Source organism: Cucurbita maxima, unplaced genomic scaffold (assembly GCF_002738345.1).
Source record: "Cucurbita maxima cultivar Rimu unplaced genomic scaffold, Cmax_1.0 Cma_Scf00047, whole genome shotgun sequence".
Taxonomy (NCBI): Eukaryota; Viridiplantae; Streptophyta; class Magnoliopsida; order Cucurbitales; family Cucurbitaceae; genus Cucurbita; species Cucurbita maxima.
In genome coordinates this window covers 750902-776931 of record NW_019272063.1, presented here as the reverse complement: position 1 = coordinate 776931, position 26030 = coordinate 750902, and the positions used below count along the sequence as shown (strand labels likewise).

Here is a 26030-nt window from a genome sequence, read left to right as displayed (position 1 = left end):
GTTGGGGAGGAGAACTATTTATAAGGGTGTGGAACTTCCCCTAGCACACGCGTTTTAAAGCCTTGAGGTGAAGCTCGAAAGGGAGAGAACAATATCTGCTAGCGGTGAAGGGAGAGGATAATATTTGCTAGCGGTGAATCTGGGTCGTTACAATAAAACTCAAATATCAAAGATTCATACGTCACAGTGTATTACAGTCGAGTTGACTAAATACAAAAAAAAAAAAAAAAAAAAAAAAAAAAAAAAAAAAAAAAAAAAAAAAAAAAAAAAAAAAAAAAAAAAAAAAAAAAAAAATCAAACTCCCGACCAAAACTATTTTCTTTTTAGTTTTTAAAAAATTCATCCTAATCTAAACCGAAATTTTTTTAATCCAACCCGACCCTTACCATTTGAATTGGTTAGTCAGCCAGGTTGCTCGAGACATCAAGTCATATGAACATCTCACTTATGTTATTTTCCAAAAAAAACCACAAACAAAGATGAAAATTCCATTATTCAAAAGAAAATCACTACAATCGGCCCACGAGAACGAAAATGAGAGAGCAAAGAAGCTAAAAAAGTGAAAAATTTTGCCAAGTATACTCGTACTAAGGATTGTTCATCCCATCAATCATCAGACCTACAACGAGATATTTTAGAGCAGCCTCGATTGTAAGGATTAGGAGGTGGGGGAGCACAGTTTTCGGTTTTGGTGTAAGGTTGGCCTCCGCTGCTACCATCAAAAGCTATCATATCCTTCTTTAAAGCTCCAATGGAGATATATTTCTTATGTTCTTCGAGAAACCTCCTACTCATCTCGGATTCCACTAACAACTCCTCTTCGTTACTATGCTCGGCCATTGAGACATTGCAAGAACTCATCGACATAGCTCGAGGAGACAAAGATCTTTGAGGAGGACGAGGAGAAGAAGGCAAGGTTGTATTAGAGATCGGCTTGCTCGAGATTCCTTTTCTCGTGCTTTTATGACTTTGATGGGCTCTTTTTATCGTATTTCATTTTATTCTTCTAAATATTAAATCTAAATTAATTATATTTAAAGTAACAAAAGAAATAAAATTAGTATAATAAATAATAAACAATATTTAATTAGTTATATTAAAAAAGTTTTTATTTTATTCTTTTTTATTTGATGCCAAAATAAATTTATTAAATAATAATCAAACATGAACTTATCTATATTAGAATCCAACGTCTAAATCAATACCTTTATTTTTAACTTAATTATCTAAAATAGAAATAAATACCTAATTTATTTTATTACTAAAATTATTAAAAATTAAAACTTTAATCAAATCTCATTTTAACAAAACAAATATTCCTTCAATAAAATTTTTAAAAATTAGATCGGATTCGACTAATCAAATCTCTTTGTATTAACTTATGTTTATAGATATTTACGGGGCAGGGATCGGGAAACCTTCTTCGTCCTCATCTTGCCACCTATTTTATTCCTCATATATGCGAAATTCTTCATTTATTTTTACGGGGATTAATTTACGGGATCGGATTCCCCACCGCTAATTTTTACCAATAAATCGATATATTTCGTAAGCTTTTATACATATATATATATATATATATATATATATATACTAATTGGGCTAAATAAACATCTAGGCCATTTTTCATTGTTTAGGCCCATATATTAATGCGTTTAACATAAACAATTGTGATGGATTCCACGTCATCAACATAACCGGTGATATAGTGTGTGATAGCTCAAGTTCATCGTTAATAGATATTGTCTGGTTTAGCTTGTTATATATTGCTGTTAGCTTTACGTTTTAAATGTGTTTATTATGGAGAGGGTCTAGTTCTACTTCGACGAGTGTCTCGTACCATCCGATGACTTGCTCTGATAGCATTTGTAACAGCTCAAGCTCACCACTCTTGTTACGTATCGTCATCAGCCTTACGGTTTTAAAACATGAGGGAGAAGTTTCTACACTCTTATAAAAAATGTTTCGTTCTCCTCTCCAACCAATGTGGGATCTCACAAATTTTCTACTTGTTTCCACGGTGACGCCATTCGAACTCACCACTCTCGTTTTTCGTATAGGAGAGAAATATCACGACGTTCACTGGAACATTTATGAAGCTTTCATCTTTCATGTTTTGCAAAATGGGTATATTTATACATCCGAGAGTTCTTTTCTAAAACGTCTTTTTAAAAATTTTATGGATGAAATAGACATCAACACCAAATCTCGAGAATCAAACGCTACAAATTCAAACCTACTTTTAACCAAACCAACAATTAATTGTTGATGAAATGATTGAGAAATTATTTCTCATTTATTTGACTTCGTCTCTCAATTATTGAAGAATCCTTTACGATGGAAGAAAAGGATTTTCTATGTTTTTTTTTTCTTTTTATAGAAAATTTCATCCATAATTTCTTATTTGATTAAATAATTATAATTTCTCAATTATTGAGTAATATTATAAAGAAGATTTCGTCATCGAGATTTGTTCGTTGTTATAATATAACTATTTATTTTTACTTTATCGATGGTCAAGTCCTTAATACAAACATGATATTTGATTGTGTTAAAAAAAACTATTAGAACGTTTTTTACTTTAATCCATCATGAAATGGTCATATCATGACTGATTGAAGATCGTTTGACGTTAGGTAGAGACCAGTTGAAGATCGGTTTGAGACAGTGAAAGAACGGAGTCAGATTAATCATTGAAAAGCGAAAGAACTGTTCAACGAGTATAATCATCAATCAAATACACATAAATTAAGGGTAAAATGGGAATTCTATCCTTTCAATTATTTATATTTTGTAGGGTTAGAAACAAAAAAAAAAAGGTTTATTTGTCTTAATCAATAAGATATGTATCAAACCCAATCAAATTTTGTCACTTTTTAAGAAACCTTTTAGCTCGATCCATTAACAACTCACAAACAAATGACCAAAAAGCCCCTCTACATTTGTTTATATAGAACTAAATGATTTGTCGAGATGTTCATATGATCAGATAAGTTGAATTTTTAGAAAATTAAAAAATTCGATTTAGTTTGCAAGTTACAGTTGACCTAACCAACTCGGGTTACTATCCAATACAACTTTATCCTACTTTTAAATAGATTACGAAGATTTAACGTAACTTATGATTAAAAAAAATTCAAAATACTCTTACCCTTAATACTTCGTTTAAAAAATAGTTCAAAAAAATTACCGATCATATATAGATGAAAATCGTACATCAACGACACCTCATAGATTATCTACCAATTTTTTAATGTCACTTCTGAGGTTTCAAGAGCATTTTTGAAATAAAATATTAACGTTTTAAGAGTATTTTTTTTATTTTTTATTTATATTACAGGTATTTTTTAAGTTTTTAAAAATGGTTAAATATGTTTTTTTGAAGTTTTTTTTTTTTTTTAAAAATTAAGTATTAATGGAATTTTTTAATATTTTTAAAATACTTTTAAAAGTGATAGTGAAAGTATTTATTAAAAAATATTTAAATGTATTATTGAAACTTTTGAAAGTTAGCGATTCACGATATTTTTATTAATTTAGTTTATCGGTTAAATGTCGGTTTCATAATATAATATATCTCATAAAATTTAACTAATTTTGAAAAATTCAAGCATGGGACGAAAATGTAAAATCCACACCTGACAATCATCACATGTCATCCAATAAATGCATCGTAGTTCAAGATCAACCCTTGTCCTTAAATAAGTGTTAGAGGGAACATATTTGGTCGTTCATCATCTCAAACTTGTTAGTTTTCAAGATCCGATCATCATGACTCTCTTTGGAAAGTTGGAAACTGATGTCGAAATCGAAGCTCCCGCTTCAAAGTTCCACGAAATCTTTCACCAAAGGCCTCACCATATCTCCAATGTTTCGAGCGACAAAATCCAAGGCTGCGAGATTCACGAAGGTGAATGGGGAAAAGTTGGCTCCATTGTTCACTGGAACTATGTTCACGGTTTGTTCTTGTTCTTGTTCTTGTTATTGTTCTTTTTAAGGATTCTTAACTCATTTCATTAATATTTATTAAACTCGTAGATGGGAAGTCTTGCGTAGCGAAGGAGATAATCGAAGCGGTCGATGAAGAGAACAATATGATCTCGTTTAAAGTCGTAGAAGGAGATCTTTTGGAAGCGTATAAAAGCTTTAAGTTAACGATCCATTGTCTTCCAAAGGAGGATAAGGGAAGTGTGATTCATTGGACTTTGGAATATGAAAAGCTACACGATGAGGTTCCTGATTCACATAGCTTGCTTCAATTCTGTGTCGATGTCTCGAAAGACATTGAAGCTCATCTCATGGAGGATGACAAAGAACCAGTAGCTCAAGCTGAAGTCACTGCTACTGCTCAGGCATGAACACAACGTTTCTCGGTTTCGGGTGTGTTATGAAGTATCAATTGACTTGTTCTATCTATCTATCTATCTATTTATGTTCGTAATTCTATGTTTGAATGATATCTGTTTGTTCGTGCGATATGCTTAAGACATGTTTGCAATAGTGAGTGTGAGAGTTATTGTGAAATACTGTCGTGTATGAGATGAAATGAGAATAAAGTTCATGTAAAAATGTCGATGGTAAATTAAATATTTGAAAGTTTACAAATAGTGTTCTAATCTATGTAACAATTCGATTTTCTTAACTTAAATCATTAAAAAACAATATTTAAATTAAGCTTGCTCGAGATCTTACTCTAAAACATTTTTAAATACCGTCAAAACAAATAAGTTCTAAAACATCTAAAAACGAATACAATTCACCGTTACCGAAAAAAACTAATAAATGTGGAATCAAAATAAAATAACGAGATCTAGGCCAACGGTACAATCAACAACCCTCCTCGTCGTTCTTTACGTGTAATGTAACTTAAATCAAGGATCCTAAAGCCTTTAGAGCTAGGTCAACTAGCTCGCGACCTACTCGGAGGTAGGATAATCGAGTATCTCATCACTAGCAGATATTGTCCGATTTAGCTTATTATATATCAATCATCCCGATTTAGCCTATTATGTATCAGCCATAAAGAGTTGTCAGCAAAAATATTATGGGCACTCAGTTCAAGATGGGCACACATAATATTACAATAAATGCTACATTTTTTTTATTTTTTATTTTTTATTTGTATTTTTTTACAATAAAATTTAACTCAATTTCAAATATTATATTAAATACAATTATAAAAGTCAAATATATATTATATTTTTAAATGAAACCATAGATGATCCGATCTTAATATTCAAATATTAAAAAGACAAAAAAAAAAAAAAAAAAAAAAAAAAAAAAAAAAAAAAAAAAAAAAAAAAAAAAAAAAAAAAAAAAAAAAAAAAAAAAAAAAAAAAAAAAAAAAAAAATATATATATATATATATATATATAATCAAATAATTAAATATTTTCGATTTATTATATTTAACTTAAATTTATTTGGATATAGAAAGACAAGTCTAGCGCTAGTAGATATTGTCCGTTTTCTGTTTACCTATTACGTATCGCTCCATGGTTTTCACACTCTTATATAATCCAGCTCCTTGGGGGTCAGCGTTCTCGCTCGCACATTGCATAATGTCTTGTTCTTATATCATTTGCAACAACCTAAACCCATCGCCAGTAGATATTATCCGTTTTAGCCCGTTACGTATCGTCGGCAAGGTTTCAACACTCTTATAAGAAATGTTTCGTTCCCGTCTCCAACCAATATGAAATCTCAAACGATCTCATCTCAAATTTTCAAATAAAATATTATTAAATGATATCACATAAAAGAAAAATATTGAAGGTTCGATATTTATTAGCACCATAAAAGAAAATGAAGGATAATATTGTAGAAAAGTTTCTTGTTTTTTGGTCCCCACATAAGTAGAACCAAAACGAGCAAGGTCTACATCTTGCTTTCGATGTTCACATTTTTTAGTTTATCTAAGTTGATCGGGTGTATATGGCAAGAACCTGCTCAAAGTAACGAGATTTTGTATGGTTGAGTTTGATAATGACTCTATAATCGAGATTTTGGTGAACTGTGAGGTTCCACATTGGTTGGAGAGTGGAACGAAGCGAAGCATTCCTTACAGTTTAGAAACCTCTCTCTAACATACATGTTTTATGAAGTATATTACGTATCATCGTCAGCCTCACGGTTTTAAAACGCATATATTAGGGAGAGGTTTCCACACACTTATAAGGTATGTTTTATTCCTCTTTCCAACCGACGCTGGATCTCACACAATCTATGCTCCTACCTATTACTCGAACATACAAAAACAAGATGTACAGTCTAATGAACACAAGTTCTTCTATTTTAGTTCTTCAAAAAAAAATTATGATATCAATCTCTTTATTCGATTATATCGTTCACGAACACCTGTTATATTATTGGCCCATTAGCCAACTCGTGCTCGGTCAATCTCCCCCTAGATAAGTTTTGAACAAAAAAATTTATTATAAAAATAAAAATAAAGAATGGCCTTATTTTTATAATAGTCAAATGGATGCTTATGAAAAGAAAAAACTTTATGAAATGTTTTATATTTTTTAATGTTATTTTAAAGTTCTAAAGAAAAAAAAGTATATATTACACTATTACTTATTTTAATATAACAAATCGAATATGGGTATCGAACTGATTCCAAAGATCGAACATCACACTAGGATGTGGTAAGGTAATCGTTTAGCCACTATTCAATTAGGTGCTCGATTATAATTTGAATACGATGAACTGCAAGAAATAACAGATACGATAGTTAAAGGAAAATACTACAATGCTATAGTAGACATTTTACAGCTGTTTTCGTAGGTTTCAATAGCTGACGTTATTTGTCTGAGACATTTTGTAACGTTTTTGTATTGCTATGAAAACATTTTATAACATTTTTATTAAAGGTATAATATGATAAAGCACTCCTTTAATCTTATACTATAATAAAGTTATAACTTTAATCTTATGTTATATTAAAAAATTAATATTTAGTTAGGCAAGCGAATAATCGGACATAATATTAGAATCAAACATCTAAATCAATACATTTATTAAGAACATCTTTATCCGAAAATAAATTAGACAACAAATTTGATTATCTATTTCGTAAAATCAAAATATTTCCAAAAAAAATGATTTGAAATTCACAAAAAAAAAAAAAATTAGCTAGTTTTTTTTTTTTTTTGTCCAAAATCATATAATAAAATATTAGTATCATGAAAAGTTATGGTATTCAATATTATAATATCATGTGAGAGTTAAACCTTCTCTATTTAAGTGTACGAGGAGACAAGCTTGATCATCCATCGTCTTATTTTTTCTCGTCTCAAGTTTCTTGTTTTTTTTAAATCCGACCATCATGAGTCTGTGTGGAAAATTAGAGACTGATGTAAAAATCAAGGTCCCAGCTTCAAAGTTCCATGAAATGTTTCATCGAAAGCCTCACCATATCTCCAAAGCGTGTGGAGACAAAATCCAAGGTTGTCAGCTCCAAGAAGGCGAATGGGGCAAAGTTGGCTCGATCATTTACTGGAACTATTGTCATGGTTTGTTCTTGTTATTGTGTTTGTTTGTGTTTTTTTAAGGATGTTTTCGAGTTTTCCTATGTTTCTTTAATGATGTTTGTTAAACTCGTAGGTGGGAAGGCTTCAGTAGCCAAGGAGGTAGTTGAAGCAGTTGATGAGGAGAACAATAAGATATGTTTCAAAGTCGTAGAAGGAGACCTTTTGAAGGATTATAAGAGCTTTAGAATTACAATTCAGTGTATTCCAAAGGATAAGGGAAGCGTGGTTCATTGGATTTTCGAGTATGAAAAGCGACACGAGAAAATTCCTGATTCACATAGTTTACTTCATTTGTGTGTTGCTATCTCGAAAGACATCGAAGCTCATCTCCTCGGTAATGAAAAACCATGTGGCGCGTAAGTCGGAGTACTTAAGAATAAGATATCTGGACACGTTTCTACGTTGATATGTTTAAATAAGATCATCTGTTTGTGTGTGTAATATGATCGAGACATGTTTGGAATCATGTTTGAAATGGGAATAAAGTTTGTAAGAATATGTGTGTACTAAAAAATAATAAATGTACGTTATAATAAGGATTATTGTGTTTCTCGGGCTTGACATTGATCTAGTCTTCTCGGCACTCTACGACTCTCCATGTTATTTTATTAAAAAGAATAAAAAATTAGAATTCTGATACTACTTGTCACAATCGTACTCTAGTAACAGCTGGACAACAACTGTGCGGCACTTGTTATAACCTATCAAATAAGTCATTCGTGAGAAATTCAGACTTTGCGGATTACATCAACGTATGTTCGAGCCTCGTGACACGTTTGAGAGAAATGATTTAGAAAACATGAGCGAGAAAATACGTTGAAAATAATTTGAAAGAAAGCAGTGTTATAAGCTAAAAGCAATCAGACAACAACGACTTTGATAGCATAAAAATCCATTCAAATTACAATAATAATTGAGGAGCTAATTAATATCGATTTAATTTTTACCAATAATAGAATCATATTATTGATATCCGTCGTCGATTATATTCTTACTTAATTGAACGACTATCAGAGATTTATTTAAAACAAAAATAATTCATAATTGGCGGAAGACTGAGCGCTATGTCCCGGGCATTCGCCAGATACCCCTTAACCTGGGTCTACCAACCGACTTAAAGCAATAGGATGTTTGTTCTAACAGGTCTTTCTTCTTCTTTCCCAAATCGATTGTTTGCTGTGGCGGGTCGCAAGATGTGGCTTTTTCCTTCTGTCTGTTCGGGGTTGTCTCTTCTTCCTCTTCCTTCCTTTTGTTAACACAATTGATAACGAAAATACTGTAAAATTTTGACAAAATCAAAGTATTATAACAAAAATGGGGACCACGGAACGAGATATAACCCCTAACACAGGACTAACGCTTAAGGATAACCAATAGTCGTTAGTCACTTGAAAATGAAAAGTAGTACTTGTCTTCCAGAAGTGTGTTTTGTGAATGTTTCATTCTACTTCGATTACTAGGTTCGGTGTGCTTTTGTAACAGCTCAAGTTCATTGCTATCAGATATTGTCTGTTTTGGTCCGTTACGTATCGTCGTCAGCCTCATGATTTTAAAACTCGTCTATTAGGGAGAGGTTTCCACTCTTATAAGGAATGTTCCGCCAACTGATACGGGATCTCCCAGCTTCGATCGGTGGTCAAAACCAACGCTCCAAATTATTATTTTTTTTCACGTAATTCCTACTCACATAACCAAATAGGATGACACTACAATAATTCATATTTTGATCAAAATCGTAGCCTAATGGGATCCATGGCTATGCAACCAAACCCTCTCTATAAATGAGACATGTTTAGCAATGCATTACTCCAAGAACCAAGCACACCATGGACCTCTTTGGAAAGGTGGAGGCTGATGTAGAAATCACTGCTTCAGCTTCTAAGTTTCATCAAATATTTCACCACAGGCCTCATCATATTTCCAATTTCTCTAGGGGCATAATACATGGCGTTGATCTACTCGAAGGCGAATGGGGCAAAGTCGGGTCCATCGTCATTTGGAGATATTCACATGGTTTATCATTTTTTCGATGTTTACTTTCTTTACACTTTTCGGTAGGACTGTGCATGTGACTCGAGAATCTGACGAACTCAAACTACTCAACCTAAACGATAAAAGTTGGGTTGGGTTGAAATTTTTTAAAATCGAAAATTCAGGTCGGTTCATGGGTTGATGTTTTTTTTTTTTTGTTAGGTCAGCCTGACCACCCAACCAACTCGAAAATATGTTACAACTCATCATATGACCCGAGAATCCAACAAACTCAGACTACCCAATTTAAACGATAAAAGTTGGGTTTGGTTGAAATTTTGAAAATCAAAAATTCGGATCAGTTCGTAGGTTGATATTTTTTTTTTTGTTAGGTGAGTCTGACCAAACAACTAACCCAACCAACTCAAAAGTATGTTACAACTCAATCATATGACCCGAGAATCCAACAAATTCAGACTACCCAACCTAAATGATAAAAGTTGGGTTGGGTTAAAATTTTGAAAATCGAAAATTTGGGTTGGTTCGTGGGTTGATATCTTTTTTGTTAGGTTAGCCTGACCAACCAACCAACCCAACCAGCTCAAAAATATGTTACAACTCATCATATGACCCGAGAATCCAACAAACTCAGACTACCCAACCTAAACGGTAAAAGTTGGGTTGGGTTGAAATTTTCGAAAATCGAAAATTCAGGTCAGTTTGTGGGTTGGTACTTTTTTTGTTAGGTCAACCTGACCAACTAACCCAACCAACTTGAAAATATGCTACAACCCAACCCTACATTACACTACTTTTAAGACTATTATGATATTAAGTATGTTTCAAAATGATGTTAATGGTACGATTCAATTCGACCCAACTCGAAAATAAAAGGTTGAGTTGAATTGGGTTGTGAAATGTATATGGGTGGCTCGGGTTACCAACCCACCCAACCTGAAATTTAGAGTTAGTTGACGAGATTTCTTCAACCCAGTTCGTGTACGGAACAGTAACATGAGTTTAATTTGTAGATGGGAAGGTTGTGGCAAGCAAAGAGATAATTGAAGCCGTTGATGAAGAGAACAACTCTATCACTTTCACAGCCATTGAAGGATGCCTTTTGCAGCAATATAAGAGCTTCAAGTTGAAGCTTCAATGTATCCCAAAGGAGAAGGGAAGCGTTGTTCATTGGACTTTAGAATATGAAAAATTGCACGATGGGATTCCAGACTCCCATGGCTTGCTTCAATTATGTGTTGCTATGTCCAAAGACATTGATGCTTACCTTATGGAAGACAATGAAGTGGCATGACCACCACGTTTCTCCACGCTACGATGGTACATAAATAAATCATGTTTTACTATGTTGTCGATTATAGCTATGTTTTGCTTCGATGTTTGGTTGTGTTTTATGGTAATGATATTGTCGTTTTATTTATAAATATTTTCATATAAGGATAAGATTTGAACTGAAACTTATTTGTTTACTTTTGTACTAGATGTACTTCTTGTATATCTCAAAAGTCACTTCACAGCCTTACAATGTTCTTTCTTGGATTTGTCATGCATTTGCTAGTCATTATACAACTTCTCAATGTTTTTTCTCGAGTTTGTCATGCACTTACTAATCACTGTACAGCTTCCCAATGTTCTTTCTCGGGATTGTCATGTACTTGCTAGCTACAGTAAAACTTTCCAATGTTCTTTCTTGAGTTTGTCATCCACTTACTAGCCACTGTACAACTTCCCAATATTCTTTTTCGAGTTTGTCATGTACTTGCTAGCCACGGTACAACTTCCCAATGTTCTTTTTCGGGTTTGTCAAGTATTTGCCAATGTTCTTTCTCGAGTTTGTCATGTACTTGCTAGCCACTATATAGCTTCTTTATGTTCTTTCTTGGGTTTGTCATGTACTTGCTAGCCACTATACAGCTTCCCTACGTTCTTTCTCGGGTTTGTCATGTACTTGCTAGCCACTATATATAGCTTCAAAATGTTCTTTCTCGAGTTTGTCATGTACTTGCTAGCCACTATATATAGCTTCAAAATGTTCTTTCTCGAGTTTGTCATGTACTTGCTAGCCACTATATATAGCTTCAAAATGTTCTTTCTCGAGTTTGTCATGTACTTGCTAGCCACTATATATAGCTTCAAAATGTTCTTTCTCGAGTTTGTCATGTACTTGCTAGCCACTATATATAACTTCCAAATTTTCTTTTTCGGGTTTGCCATGTACTTGCTAACAATTCGTCCGACAATTATCATTTGACATGAAAATTATTCTTTAAAATAATATGGGCTTTTCATAAAATTTGAAAAATGAATATCCAATGTGCATTTTTTTTCCTTTATTAATTTGAAAGGCATAGAAAAAAAGATACAAAAATTGTTCCAAAAATAAGTCTCCTAAATATAAAATTGACTATGCAAATCTCTCCCTTAGGGAAAAAATGAAAAAAAAAATAATAATAAATAAATATTGTTTAGAATATCACACTTGGGAACCTGCATAGACCACTACCTGCCAAAGTTTTGAGACAATATTAGAGACAAGACATGAATTTAGAGACAGAAAGGAGACAATTTTTAACTCACTAGGATCAATAGTTGTCTCTTCAGCTAGTCCATTGAAATAGCAGCTTCCTCCTTGGCTCCTAAACCTCGCCCAATATGAGCTGAAAGCATAGCTGGCATGCCAATGCACTGATACTGGCTCATAACACTCCCTCCCTGGCATCAGCTCCTCGCATATTCCGTCTCCTCCGTTGCACACGTCGGTCACTGCTGCCCCGAGCTCCATCAAATCCACTCCTCTCGCTGCCACACACCATAACCTTCCTCTAAATGGCACATTGTTCTCCACCACAGGTATCGGATCGTACTCTACCGATGACTTCCTTCCCGTCAAGTCGATGTCGTAGTTTGGACTCCCGTCCGAGCTCAATAGCCCCCAATGTCGCTCCGTCCCCGGCCCTGACTTTTGGTTCTCGTCGAAGAGAGCAAATATGAACGTCGGTATAACCACCCCTGGTCTCGCTGGTGTCCCAATTGTAGGCTTTGCCACTATCCTCTTTACTAGATTTCGATTATACATTGCTGCGTTGGGGAGATTCGCGCCTAATTATTGATAAATGATTAAATATGTTACAAACTAGGATTGGTTAAAACTTTTGAGTTGAGTGATAGCTTAGCACCTGGCTGTTCGATATCACCGGTGGTTGGCCACCCGGTCTCCGATATCACGAGGCGAATATCCGAGTAGCCAAGTTTTGTCATGGCAAATATAAGAGAGTCTAGCATTTCGTCCAAAAGATTAGTATAGACCAACCCACTTCCCCCATCGATCTGTTCAAAGTTTCCATTGAAAAGGGCAAAATCCAAGTTGATATCCATGGGGTTTGCTGACCATGGAAAATATGGATATGCATCCACGAAGAAGAAAGACCTGTCAAGATGTAAGTATCAATTTCTTTGTATTATTAGTATGGATGCCTATTTAATCGGGGCCAAAGTAGAATCCGCTCCAGACTGGATGGAGAAAGTCAAACCTGATTCGAACTAGGTGGAGAGTCTCATTTGAACGAGAAAATGAGAGAGGGAATGGGGAGGAACTTTTTTTCGTTAGCTAAAAGGAGACAAGGACAGGGATTATATTCTCCGTCTCCGTCCTCGCTCTTGACCCTGCCGAATCCCCACTCCGTCTCACTTCACTCACTTCTTATAGGTTATCTATTAGCATAAACTAACCTCGTTTCATTCAAGAACTCCAGCATTGGAGCCACCACAGTACGTTGAATATCCGATCTAAACGTCCCAGTAGACGGCGGAAATGACGTCTCCAAAACGTCCATAGCCACCGGAGTTCCAACTCTAATGATCTGCAAGTTCTGAGCTTTGAGGGATTGCCAAACCCTTCTCATGGCAGGCACAAGGTCAGTCCAAACATGGCGATCCCTATCAGATGCATAGCTCAGAACTTCATTGCCGACAAGAATGAACCGAATCATGGTATCAGGATAAAAGGGAACAACGTTGTTTAGGATCCATTCATCTGATCTTGTCTGGTTGTTGGCAATGTCTGAAATTTCATTGTTGGGTATCATAATGGAGACTTGAAGGTTTGTTCCTGATAAAAGTCTCAAGATTTCATGGTTGGCATCATAAAGCTTCACTCGGCCGGCTTTCATGGATTTGATCATTTCAATGGCGAGGCTTGGAGGTGGAAGGTTGCTCCCAAGTTGGCCATAGTTGATACCTATCTTGCTTGAAATCTCTGCGCCTATATGAAGACTCAAAAACTTTACACAAGGTGCAATAAAGAGACTATAAATGGGATTAAATTAAATTTATATACGAGTTTTGCTTGGGATTATAACGTTCTCCCCCAACCGATGTGGGATCTAACAATCTACCCCCTTTTGGGATCTACTAAGGAAATGTTTCCACACCCTTCTAAAGGGGGTTTCGTTCTCCTCCCTAACCAATGTGGGACTCTCACAATCCACCCTCTTCGGGGCTCAGCGTCTTTACTGGCACACTGCCTCGTGTCTACCCCCTTCGGGGAACAGCCTCCTCGCTAGCACATTGTCCGATGTCTAGCTCTGATATCATTTATAACGGCACAAACGCGTCTACTAGGGAAAAGTTTCTACACTCTTATTTTATAAAGGGTGTTTCATTATTTTCTTCAATCAATGTGGGACTCTCACAGTTATGAACTTATTTGAGTTGGGTTTTATTCAAATAAATGAAAACCAACCAAACCCAAAGAATTTATGGTTGCTTTGGGTTGGGTTCATACTTTAATAAAGGTTGTTTGGATTAAAAAAAATGTCTCAACCTGACTCAACTCAACCCACGAACACCCTTACCTAAGAGTTCTGAGGTTCGAACTCCTCACCCCGAAGTGGGAAATCTATTTCAAAAATAAAATTAAAGAGACCCATTAAAGAAAACGAACTAGGGACTAAAGAACAAAGTAAAAGAAAGTCGCGTACCCGAGATGAAAATGAGAGAAAGTAGAAGGACGAAATTGAGAGAAAAAGTTGGCATCGCTAGAACTTGTGGTGTTAAACATGGGGGATTATGAGTGGGTTTTGGTGAGCTTTTAAAAGGAGAGGAAAGGATGGAAGAGTAAAGATGATGACTAAATAGGAAAGGAAAGTCATATTCTTTTGAAAAATTAAAAACCAACAAGAACACAATATGGATCAAAGTGACAAAGGGAATGTCGTTTTCTTAAACCAAAAGACAAAGATCATGAATGCTAAAACCAAATTAAAGATGTGAAGGTGAGAGGTTTTCTTTTTGTTCTTTCATTATTTCTTATTATACTAAATGGATCATACAAATCACGACCAAGATGTACGTTTCAATTTTTTTGTCACCCTTTTCTTCATTTTCTAAACAGGTATATTGATCATTTTTCATTATCTATACAGGGATACCATTGATCATGTGAGATCCCATATCAGTTGGAAATGAGAACGAAGCATTCCTTAAGAGTATGGAAATCTCTTCTTAACGGACATGTTTTAAAACCGTGAGGCTGACGACAATACATAACGAACCAAGGAGAGTCAAACACTGGGTGGTGTGCCAGCGAGGAGGTTGGGCTTTCAAGCCTCTTTCTCTATCTAATATCTTAATATATTACTCATTTATTGATCAAAATCTAGAATAAAAAATAATTTATATCATTAAGTTTTAAGTATAAAACTTCAAAACAGACAAAATACCTGAGATGAAGAGGTACCTTTATGAGTTCATGTAGCCACTTTGTTCGTCACAACATGCATGGCATGAATCAACCAAAGAGCTCGGCAGCTGCACGACTCATTTACTAATATTGCATGATTAAGATGTCTAGGTTCATATCATCCCTGACATGAGTCATTAGCTAGGCTTGTGACAGACTTTGAATTGAACCCTCTGTTGGTCCCTATTATCAAAGCAGCAAGTTAGATTTCACCCACATACTTAGCACGTCGCCATGTCTGTGTCGAGTGGTATCCGTGCGCGTGTTCATATTTGTGCTCCTAAGTTCATGGTGTGTGTATAATTTGGAACCACAGTAATCTTTTACTTACTCATCGACCCAATAATTGAACGATATGAATCTCAAAACGTGCGAAATCTTGGACCATTCTGATTCTTCTTGGCGAAGCCTGAGCTCATGGCAATTGAAACTGCGCAGTTCTTCCAATTTGGCAAGGCAACCCATAGCTTCTGGAAGATCTCTCAAATTTCTGCAACTTTCAAGGTGCAAAGTTTCCAATGAGGTAAGATTTCCAAACTACTCTGGTAGAGATTCAATGCCTTGAAAGCCAACAATTTTCAAATGCTTTAAGCCAGTGAGGTGCTGAAGTTCGCCTGGAAGTGTGCTTTCTGCACTGCCAAAGTCTATCAATGCTAGATTTTCAAGAGACTCAAGGTGTAAAAGAGGCCTAAAATCAAACCCTTCCATGAACCAACCAATTGACAAACTTTTCAGGCAAGTCAGGCAGTGAAATCCTTTCGGCAAGTTCTTCAAGCCAGTGATCGTCAAAGATGAAAGATTCTGCAATGCTTTTATATCCGGGGTCGACGTTAGATCGTGGTAGCCGACAATCGACAATTCATTTACAGACATGTATGATTCTAGCTCATCAGCTTGATTACTTGTCCATTTTGTGTCATATCCAATCTTGCATTTCAGAAGATCAGTGAGCCAGTCAATGGTCGGAAAGGATTCCAAGTGAAGGTAATTACCAAACCTTAAACTCCTCGAGAGATGACAGATTACCACATAGCTCCTCAGGCAAACCACTCAGACTGCCTGAGTGTATTATGCCAAGTAGCTTAAATGTCTGCAGAGTGTTCTGCGAAACTGGGTTGTTAACATCGTTGATTTCTAACGTCCTGAGAGTCAAGAAGTAATCAGGGACAATTTGTAATCTCGGACAGTCAAGAATTTTTAACTCTTCAATACAAGGGAAAACCGCAACGTGTGACGGAACTGCTGCCTCGTCCCAACGTCCCAGATTCTCCATGTCCAGAAGATCAAATCTTTTCAGCTTTGGAAACAAACTTCTCCTTTCATTTTCATTTCCATAGAACTCAGTCCCTATACTTTTTAAGTTATGCAATCCAGAAATCTCAAGAACTTTAAGATTACGCAAATGTCCGAATGTCGGGATTCTTCTACACCTGCTACAGTTTTTCAGAGAAATCCTCACTAAATTTTCAACAAAAGTAAGATTTGGAAAGAGTTCTCTCATAAAGTTTTCAAGTTTCAAGTATTGGAGATTTTTGTGTGGTTGAAGTCCTTCTAAAACAGCAGTGTCATGGTCATCACTAACTTCTCTTTGATCACTCCATAATAGTTTCAATTTGTACACTTTTTCCTTTTTCACCAACTTTGCTGTCATGGCTTCCCCCATATTTCTGACAAACTCAAGATTGTAAAGCCTTAATGTTCCTCTGAGATGGCTCAGATATCCAAGCTCTTCTATATGAGAGCCTTGTCCATGCCAAAAACAAAAAAAGGCAAGGATTGAAGATCAACCAACCTACCTAGATAACGAGGCATGTGCCTACTTGTTGGTCTTTTAATATCCATATAGAAATGTCTCAAGCTGATCAGTTTCCTGAAGTTCTTGGGGGCTTCTCCATGGAAACAACCAAGCCTCAGGGTCTGCAATTTGTAAAGCTTAACAATAGATTTTGGAAGTTCCTTTATCATATTATTTGAAACGTCTAGATACCGTAGATGCTTTAACCTTCCGATTGACGTTGGCAAGCTACAGATTTCACATCGCGATATGTTTAGAACACACAAGCGCTTGAAACTTAAAATCTCGTGGCCAAAGACATCTCTGTCCAAGAACAAAGAACGTAAGTTCCGCATACTCCTTATAGAAGGCAAAGGTATATTATTCTCACAGCCAATCAAGGATAATTGTCGAATTTGAGAAACGCTATCATTTAAACCAATAACATCTGAACCACATGCTGCACATTTTGAGATAGAATATGCAAGATCATGAAGAAGATGATGCATCTTACAGTGAGTGATTTTACCATTCTCATCTTTGACAATATCTTGAAATAAGGAATGAGCTAGTAAGATATTGAAGTACTTGTCTCCTATATCTTCCATGGTTTCATAGCCTGCTTGATCAGAAGGTTGAATGAACCCTTCAGCCATCCAGCATTGGATTAGTTGTTCCTTTTCAAAGTTATATCCCTTCGGAAAATTTGAAAAATATGCAAAACATTGTTTCAACGACGAGTTCGGCAAATGATCCACGCTTAATCTCAAGATAGACAAGATATCGTTTTCATTATGTAGCGGATTCATAATCAGGGTTTCCAATGTTGACATCAACAAAGTCTCTCTTCTTGTCTTAACTTGTACGGATCCTCCGACGACTTTCGCAACCAATGGAATGCCTCCAAACTGCTCAGCAAGCACATTCTTCATAACTTCCAGCTCTTGAGTCAGTGGTAGACCATTTGGGGACGCTCTTTCCTTGAATATCAACCAGCATTCATCGTCTGATAACTTAGCTAAACGATAAATGGGAAACGTCTTCACGACTTTTCCAGCTTCTTCACTCCGAGTTGTCACAAGAATTCTATTCCCAACACTATTTGTAATCTTTAACAAAAGACTCATCAAATTATTCCACAGTTCAAAATTTTCATTCCATACATCATCCAGCACAAGAAAATACCTCTTCCCTTCCAGCTCCTTTTGTAATCTTCTAAGTATAGCATCCATACTATCCAAACCACTTGGAAAGTTCGTAAGAGATTCCAAAATTGCTCTTAAAATCTTCTTCTCATCAAAACTTGCAGTCACGCACACCCAAATTGTTTCATCAAAATGAGCTTCCACAAGCTCATGATTAAAGACTGCTTTTGCCACTGTTGTCTTTCCAAGACCACCCATCCCGACAATAGGAAGGACAGAGATCCTGTCGTGTGTGGTAGTGTCAAGAACTATGCTCACTATTCTTGATATATCAACCCCTCTTCCTACAATCTCAAACTCATCAAGAAATGAGTCAGTCTCTGGAATTTGCCCATTATTAGCACTCGTTACCCTTTCATTCACTTTAGCAACAACCCCCACAGCACTTGCCTCCCCAGTAATCTCATTCAAAATTTGGGTAATGGTTTTAATTTTATGAGCCATTTTCAACCTAAACAACAAGGGATTAGAGAATGAAAAGAAATCACATACCATTTTCTTGGGATTTCCATTGACGTCAATTTGGCGCCTAAGATTCTCGTAGGAGAGCTCTTCCATTACAACTTCGGCATCGATAGCTAAACCCTGAAGCTTAGCGACCCAAATCATGAACGATTCTCGATCGGACTTCGCTTGATCGACATCGCGAAGAATGGCTTTGACGAGGTGCAGAGCTTGGTTTTCTCACTGGCGTGGAACCGCATTTTCTCCGTGGTGGAAGGAGGAAGACGACTTCTAGTTGTTAGACTAACACGACTCTCCACTGATATTGTCCACTCTGAGCATAAACTCTCATCACTTTGCTTTCGGCTCCCCAAAAGGCCTCAAGAGTGTATTCTTAGATTATAACACATGATCATTCCCTAAATTAATTGGGACTTTCATCATCCAACACAATCAGTTCTTTTTTATTATAAACTCAGGATCATTCTTTAAATTAGTAGATGTATTATCATCTCAACACATATATTCGACTAAAACCATAAAATTTTGGTTGAGTTAGATTTTTTTCCAGTATAGATTGGGTAATTTTTTAAAAAAATTGATAATTCTATTCAGTTTAGGAGTTAACATTATTTTAGTTGAGTCAGTCCAACTAATCGACCAACCTGAAAATAAGTTCATAATCCAAATCCAAACATTTTGGAGCTTAAAATCCATTTGTCTATAATATATTTAAAATATATAAAATTGTGAAGTTTTCTAGTTTTTATTTCTTAGGAAATAAGTTGAAGAAATTGGACTTGTGTGGATGGTTAACTTGGCCCAAAAGGATCGTTTTTTGCATTAAGCCCAAATATTAGGCCCTTTAATAGTCCAAGGCCTAAGCCTAGGAAAGATGTGTTTAGAAGAGTTGGGCCTAGGCCCAACAAGCTTTAAGCCTACTTAGTTAGGCCCAAACCAAATCTACCGGGACGATGCACATTTTTGTATAGATAGTAACTTTCAATTCTTTTAAGTCTTTCTTAGTCATCCTATCCTCAGTATGACTCTCGGGTCTCGATTTTTTTATGTACTTCTCATTTACTCGGGTGTTACGATACCCTTACATTTTTCTTTTCTTTCAAAATTCAATTAATTGGAATTTTGGTACAAAATAAAAATAAAAGAAAGTTATTATTTATAGGTTAAAAATTTCTAAAAATAGCTTTATAATCCAAAAACATCTTTGTCACGTGAGGTGTTGTTTGGTGAGATTTGTCAAAGGTTTCATAAGAATCATCATTAAAATAATGATAATAATAATAGAAAATCACTTTTAATGGAAATTAATAAATAGATAAATAACAAAGCTTTTGTCCCCTGGTGGGGACCTTTGTCGCCTCACGGTCACATGTGATTCGACAAAACAGTAATGTTTCCAACCAAATCAATGATTCCCGCTTGTCTTTTTTCTAAATTTATTTTTTTAGAAATTAAACAATATAAAAAAAATTATAATTTTAAAAAATTTCAGTAAAAAATATATATTTAAACCAAAAATCAAAATTTTAAAAAATGTTTTTTATAATTCTAAACGTTTCAATAAAATAATTAAATATAAATTAAAATAAAATTTCAAGGTATTATTGAAATATTTTTTAATTAAGTTATTTTTATTAATTTATATATATATATAATTTTTTTTTTTAAGAAACGAAGATACTTACCGTGGCGGTGGTTAGGTGGTCATGTCGTTGTACGGACAACAAAATCACGCACACGTACGGCTGTACTTCCAGACAAACGTGACCCCTTCGAGAAGACGATTCCACAATCCCTTCCATACGCTTGGATACACACAATCACTCCTCCACAGCAAAACGTCAGTGCGGTAGCCTTTGCCCTTTGTAATGGTATGAAATGAAGGTTGAGAACAAGCACATGGAGGGCTACACAGCGTAAGCCGTCGCAGGCGCTAGTTTCTTCTTCACTGTTTGCACTGACCGCAAGGCCCGCAACCCCTTTTCTCAAAACCCCACTTCTGGACTTTTCTCCATTGCCCCCTGTTTCCCTTTCCTTTTTTCAACCCTTTCGAAACAAATATAGTGAATGAATTAATGAATTCCCATTTTCCCAAATGAATGATTCTCCCTCTTTTTAATCTCTTCGTTTTGCTTCTTCTTCGGATCTTCTCTCGCTTTCAGAAATGGAGCATCGAGATCAGAGTAAGTAGTCAATTCCCTTTAGAATTTTGGGGTTTGTTCTTGAAATTGGCGGTGAAATCTTGGCTTGCTTGGTGATTTGTGTTCATTTTGGGGGTTCATAATGGATTTGGGCATTTGGGTTTTTGTGGGTTTTGGAAATTAGTTGTTGGGTTTGTTTTTGATTAAGGGTTTTGTTGGGTTTTGTAGGGCAGGAGAGCCATGGAGTTCATGTTTGCAACAAATGTGGATGGCCCTTTTCTAGCTCTCATCCGAGTGCCAAACGTAGGCGTGCTCACAAGAGGGTTTGTGGAACCATTGAAGGGTTCAAGCTGGTTGAGTCTGAGGCTAATACCCTTTTGGCTGTTTCAGATAATGATGGCCATCATAATAGTTCCAGTGAGAATTCTCTTCCATACGCCGTATTCTTTATAATTTTGCTATCTGCGCTTTCTTGTTTGTTCTTTTTTTTGCTTTCTGGGCTTTCAAAGTCTTGTTTGATTGTCTTGAACTTTGGATAAAGAGCAATTCTAGTGCTTGTTGTTAATCTTCTGTGAGTTGTTTAATGGAAACATGGCATCAGTGGTCAACTGGGAGAATTAGCAGGTTGGGTGTTCCTTTATGTTCTTGTTAAATGATTTGTGAAAATTAATGATAAGGATTGAAATAACTGGGGAAATATAGGGATAAAAGTTGAGGGTATGGAACGGAGTATGTCAGATCCCACATCGGTTGGGGAGGAGAATGAAACATTCTTTATAAGGGTGTGGAAACTTCTTCCTAGCAGACGCGTCTTAGTAGGGAAGCCCAAAAAGGAAAGCTCAAAGAGGACAATATCTGCTAGTGGTGGGTTTGAGTTGTTACAAATGGAATTAGAGCCGGACACTAGGTGATATGCCAGCAAGGTGGCTGAGCCCTGAAGGAGGGTGGACACAAGACGGTGTACAAGCAAGGATGCTGGGCCTCGAAGAGGAGTGGATTGGGAGGTTCCACATCGATTGAAGAAGGGAACAAATGCTAGCGAGGATGCTAGGCCCCGAAGGGGGTGGACTATGAGAGACCGAAGCATTCTTTATAAGGGTGTGGAAAACTCTCTCTAGTAGATACGTTTTAAAAACGTTAAGAGAAAGTCCAAAAAGGACGGTATTTGTTAGCGGTGGGCTTGGGTATAGAGTAGGAGTTCAGGGGCAAAATTGGATTTAAAGCTAAAAAGTTATGCTATGGATTCTTAAGTTACACTTATGTCTCTTTCTCTGTCTTTTTTGTGTTGGAAAAGAGGGGCCTGTGGTAATGAAAGCTGCTGTGCCTTCAGATGTTTTTAATTATGTCAGTAAATGCTGCTAGGTCTAGAAGTACTGGGAGGGAGTTGCAGTGACAAAGGTGTCGATGGAACGAAAACAAAACCGAAGGAATACAAAGATCAGGTGTTTTCAGATGCTGTTGCAGAGTTTTCAGAGGGCATAGGACCAAACAAATCCATGGGAGATGCTTTGAATTCGGAAAGCACGTCGAAGATGGTGGCAGAGGATGAAATGAATAGCTCCCGAGCTACGAATGACACAGAAGTCCTTGGTAAGTTTAATGTTCGGGACAATTTATCTTCGTTCTTTTTCGCTCGTCTGGTCATATTGTTAGCTGTTTATGGTCAGCCAGTTTCGTATGTGTTTCGTGATCTTTCATTGCCATTGTAGGATCGACAATAGCAGCTTTTATGAGATATTTGAAGTGGGCAATTGTAACAGCCCAAACCCATAGTTTGCACCATTGTGAGATCCCACAACCGAGAGTGGAATGAAGCATGCCAGCGAGGACGTTGGTCCCCAAGGGGCTGGATTGTGAGATTCCACATTGGTTGGAGAGGGGAACGAAACATGCTAGCGAGGACGTTAGATCCCTAAGGGGGTGGATTGTGAGATCTCACATTGGTTGGAGAGGGGAACGAAGCATGCCAACGAGAATATTGGGTCCCCAAGGGGGTGAATTGTGAGATCCCACATCGGTTGGAGAGGGGAACGAAGCATGCCATCTAGGATGCTGGGTCCCCAAGGAGGGGGGATTGTGAGATGCACATCAGTTGGAGAGGAAACGAAACATTCTTTATAAGGGTGTAGAAACCTCTCCCTAGTGGACGTGTTTTAAAACCGTGAGGCCGACGACGATATGTAATGGGCCAAAACGGACAATATCTGTTAGCGGTGGGTTTGGACGGTTACAACAATAATGGAAAAAGAAAACTTCTGAATCATTGAAGGGAAGGCTAGATAAACTCGTCCTTCATGCAGCAATGCCGTGCTAAGTTTCGAATAGTGTAACGAGAGCGAACGAGACCTGTTTTTTTTGCAATCTCATTTTACTGGTCTCTGTTTGAGAAATCCTGTTCTACTTCATGTTCTTCAAATTATTTTTACAATTTTTGTTGCAGAAACTACTATCCATCAGTCAGGAAGCGAGCAGGAACACGAAATTAATCAAGAACTTTTGAATATCGAGACTGACTCTCGAATTCCGTTGTCGTGTTCTTCAACTGAAAACCAAAAAGTTGAGAATTCGATTGTTGCAGAAACCGCTATCGATCGGTCAGGAAATGTGCAGGAAACCAAAGTTGATCAAGAACTTGTGAATCTTGTGACTGATTTAGGATCTCCTCTGTTCATCTCTTCAACTGAGCAGGAAACCAAATTTAATCAAGAACTTGTGGTTCTCCACGACGATCATATGAATATGACTACTGCAAGTGACTTGTACCCGATTGAACCCGAAACTATAGTGCCTCTGCAACAAGAAAGGAACATTGATAGTGCTGAAAACATGCCTCGATGCTCCTTGCCATCTCCTGATACAAGATATGATGAAAAGAAGAATGAGGGGTTCGGCTCGTTTAAAAACTCGGCAGAAATTGCTGCACTGCCGGGAAGAATGGATAATGATAAATCCGAGCCAGTTCCGAAGATGGAAGAAACCATTGAAATACCTACAGAGCCCACTGCACATAAAGGAAACGATCTAGAGTCTTGCAGTTGTCACATCTTACTTGAGACCGATGAAATAAAAGAAAGGAATGACAACGTGCATCTGCCTTCTGTGTCGAGTGACTTAAACGTTGTAGAGCGTCCTGAGGCTTTAGTTGACGATTCAAAGGACCATAAGGATCTTAAGTTAACCAATTATGTTGTACAGGATCCTCATGAAGGAGTCGGTGGTTTGGGAGACAATTTTAAGGATCCCGTTTGTGAGGAGAGTTTTTCGACTTCCCAGGCCGAGCCATTTGATCCAGCCTCAAGAGTAGCTTCTTTTGACACTGGAGTCAAGAATGTGTCTGTTGATGTGAAAGCTGATTGTACTAGGAATAGCAACGAGGAAGTCGAAGAAATTCCTGTTAAAGAAGTGAATGCAACGCAGATTAAAAGTGAACTCGGCGAAAATGAAAAGCACGATAAGAGTCGAACCTTAAGTGATGCTGCAAATTTTGGGATTGATAGTGTTCCATCAGCCTCCTTTTCACCAGAAGTTGAACCAGTGGCCTCTTCCATGCATTCTCTCGATAATCTTTCTGAAAATGTTACCGATATCGTTTCCGATGAAAACTCAGCTGCACCAACAGGTAATCTAAAGAAACTCGACGACAATGATGTTGGAATAGGAGGGGTTCTTCTAGCTGATGATGAGAACAAAGCAGGAGCATGTGGAAGACATTCGGAGGACACAGCGCAAATTTATCTTCCAGAGGAAAAGGTTTCAACAGGGATCGATTCCACGATGCTTGAATCTACCACGAACAGCAGAGAGAATAAATGTCATGCTGTTGCCGAAGAGAGAGCAAACGAATCTCATAGGAAGTTTTCTGGGACCGAAAGCGCAGACACGAAAAGTTTTGGCATTCGTTTAGTTTCAAATGCTCAGCCAAGTGTAAAAGACGACGATCATGGCAATGATCAGTCATGTAATGTTGCAGACTTTAGCGCAGTTCAAAACTCTTCCGATATCCATTCGAACAAAGAGGCGAATTTGGTATCTGTCAGTAACGAATCTGTCACGGGAAGATCAGATGCTTCTCGGGACGGCAGTGTGAGCCAGCTTGTTGGAGATGTGAGAATTACTTCTGAAACTTGGCAAGATGATACTGTGAAAAACGACGTAAAACCGCAGCTTACATCATCCCTTCTCGATGCTTCGGTCGATGCGAGTAGTCAAACTGACAGTCTTGAAGGCAACTGGGGGTCTGTCTCAGGTATTCTTATACTTTCATAGTACTTTTTATATCAAAAACTTTCTTGATAATTAGTATATTTCTTGATCATGAGGGACAGTGCTCTCAACTCAGTCAGATTTACCAGCTGTTGTTGATGGTGAAGCAACACTGCAAGCACGAGATGAAGCAGCGGGAAACAACTCAAAGAGGATGGAAGCTGCAACCAAGAGACAACATTCCGACAGATCTGATTTGTTCGAGCCACCATCTTTTATGACCTTGGTCGAACCTGAAGGTGGAGGAATCCAAAGCACAGGCGCTTCCGAAATCCAGACCGACGAAAACCAACAGCAGCCAAATCCTGCATCTCTGCAGGCTGGGTGGTTTCCCTCGTACACTCACGTTGCGAAGGACTCACCGGGACGAAAGAAGAACGAGGCAGTTATTGCGAAGGTAACAAACTGGAGCACAGGGAAGCCACACACTGCTCTCAAGAACCTTTTGGATGATGCTGCACTTGAAAACAAACAGAAATCATCGCCAACACGAAAAGAAAACCTGGCTTCAATGATTCAGAAAGACGAAAATTCGACAGAAAATAGTGTCGTCAACGCAACAGTTGGCTCTGTTACTCGGCTGAGATCGCCTGCCTCACAGTTGGGAAACAGAGAGATTCCAAATGAATGGAACTCTCCTGCAAGGTATCCATCAGCCATCCGGAGAGAAAGGAGAAAAGGGAAGCCATATTGGGCTCAGTTTGTATGCTGTTCATCAGTGCATTAGTAGTGTAGAGTGTTGCAGAACTGGCTTGAATGTTATTTAGCTGTATGAACTTTTCAGGGTGCTTTGCTTTTTGTGCCATATTCAACATGTCTCAATGAACACAAACTTAGCAGAATTGGATCAAATTGATCCATGAAGAATCAAGATCATCACATTTAAACTAAAATTTTGAAGAACTGCTAGAAATCAAA

The 26030-nt window shown here is 36.9% G+C and overlaps 7 protein-coding genes across 10 annotated transcripts; 4 read left to right on the top strand and 3 right to left on the bottom strand.

Annotated features, from left to right (window-relative positions):
• Positions 1-3706: 3706 nt before the first annotated feature.
• On the top strand, positions 3707-4605 carry LOC111470843 (MLP-like protein 43). Its single transcript, XM_023116492.1, has 2 exons — positions 3707-3958; positions 4039-4605. Exons 1-2 carry the CDS (start codon positions 3772-3774, stop codon positions 4356-4358), a joined length of 507 nt encoding a protein of 168 aa, XP_022972260.1. The 5' UTR covers positions 3707-3771; the 3' UTR covers positions 4359-4605.
• Positions 4606-7203: 2598 nt separating this feature from the next.
• LOC111470845 (MLP-like protein 31) lies at positions 7204-8096 on the top strand. The gene is made up of 2 exons (XM_023116493.1): positions 7204-7517; positions 7609-8096. Exons 1-2 carry the CDS (start codon positions 7331-7333, stop codon positions 7893-7895), a joined length of 474 nt encoding a protein of 157 aa, XP_022972261.1. The 5' UTR covers positions 7204-7330; the 3' UTR covers positions 7896-8096.
• Positions 8097-9346: 1250 nt separating this feature from the next.
• Positions 9347-10981, top strand: LOC111470846 (MLP-like protein 43). The gene is made up of 2 exons (XM_023116494.1): positions 9347-9548; positions 10538-10981. Exons 1-2 carry the CDS (start codon positions 9362-9364, stop codon positions 10816-10818), a joined length of 468 nt encoding a protein of 155 aa, XP_022972262.1. The 5' UTR covers positions 9347-9361; the 3' UTR covers positions 10819-10981.
• Positions 10982-11853: 872 nt separating this feature from the next.
• LOC111470842 (probable glucan endo-1,3-beta-glucosidase A6) lies at positions 11854-16244 on the bottom strand. 3 transcript variants are annotated; one of them, XM_023116491.1, is made up of 6 exons: positions 15596-16244; positions 15262-15447; positions 13254-13785; positions 12701-12951; positions 12102-12623; positions 11854-12027 (listed from the first exon to the last, which is right to left on the bottom strand). In XM_023116491.1, exons 3-6 carry the CDS (start codon positions 13703-13705, stop codon positions 11990-11992), a joined length of 1263 nt encoding a protein of 420 aa, XP_022972259.1. In that variant the 5' UTR covers positions 13706-13785; positions 15262-15447; positions 15596-16244; the 3' UTR covers positions 11854-11989. The 3 variants fall into 3 exon arrangements, with proteins under 3 accessions (XP_022972259.1, XP_022972258.1, XP_022972257.1); XM_023116490.1 differs by lacking the exons at positions 15262-15447; positions 15596-16244 and adding an exon at positions 14504-15221 and having other exon boundaries at positions 12102-12602; XM_023116489.1 differs by lacking the exons at positions 15262-15447; positions 15596-16244 and adding an exon at positions 14504-15219.
• LOC111470718 (putative disease resistance protein RGA4) lies at positions 15802-16927 on the bottom strand. Its single transcript, XM_023116309.1, has 2 exons — positions 16262-16927; positions 15802-16191 (listed from the first exon to the last, which is right to left on the bottom strand). The coding sequence occupies exons 1-2, from the start codon at positions 16925-16927 to the stop codon at positions 15802-15804; spliced, it is 1056 nt and encodes a 351-aa protein (XP_022972077.1).
• LOC111470840 (putative disease resistance protein RGA3) lies at positions 16865-18928 on the bottom strand. The gene has a single exon (XM_023116488.1). The coding sequence runs from the start codon at positions 18850-18852 to the stop codon at positions 16996-16998; it is 1857 nt and encodes a 618-aa protein (XP_022972256.1). The 5' UTR covers positions 18853-18928; the 3' UTR covers positions 16865-16995.
• Positions 18929-20556: 1628 nt separating this feature from the next.
• Positions 20557-25954, top strand: LOC111470838. 2 transcript variants are annotated; one of them, XM_023116485.1, is made up of 5 exons: positions 20557-20891; positions 21078-21266; positions 22212-22439; positions 23290-25095; positions 25175-25954. In XM_023116485.1, the coding sequence occupies exons 1-5, from the start codon at positions 20873-20875 to the stop codon at positions 25837-25839; spliced, it is 2907 nt and encodes a 968-aa protein (XP_022972253.1). In that variant the 5' UTR covers positions 20557-20872; the 3' UTR covers positions 25840-25954. The 2 variants fall into 2 exon arrangements, with proteins under 2 accessions (XP_022972253.1, XP_022972254.1); XM_023116486.1 differs by lacking the exon at positions 20557-20891 and having other exon boundaries at positions 21194-21266; positions 22199-22439.
• Positions 25955-26030: the final 76 nt, after the last annotated feature.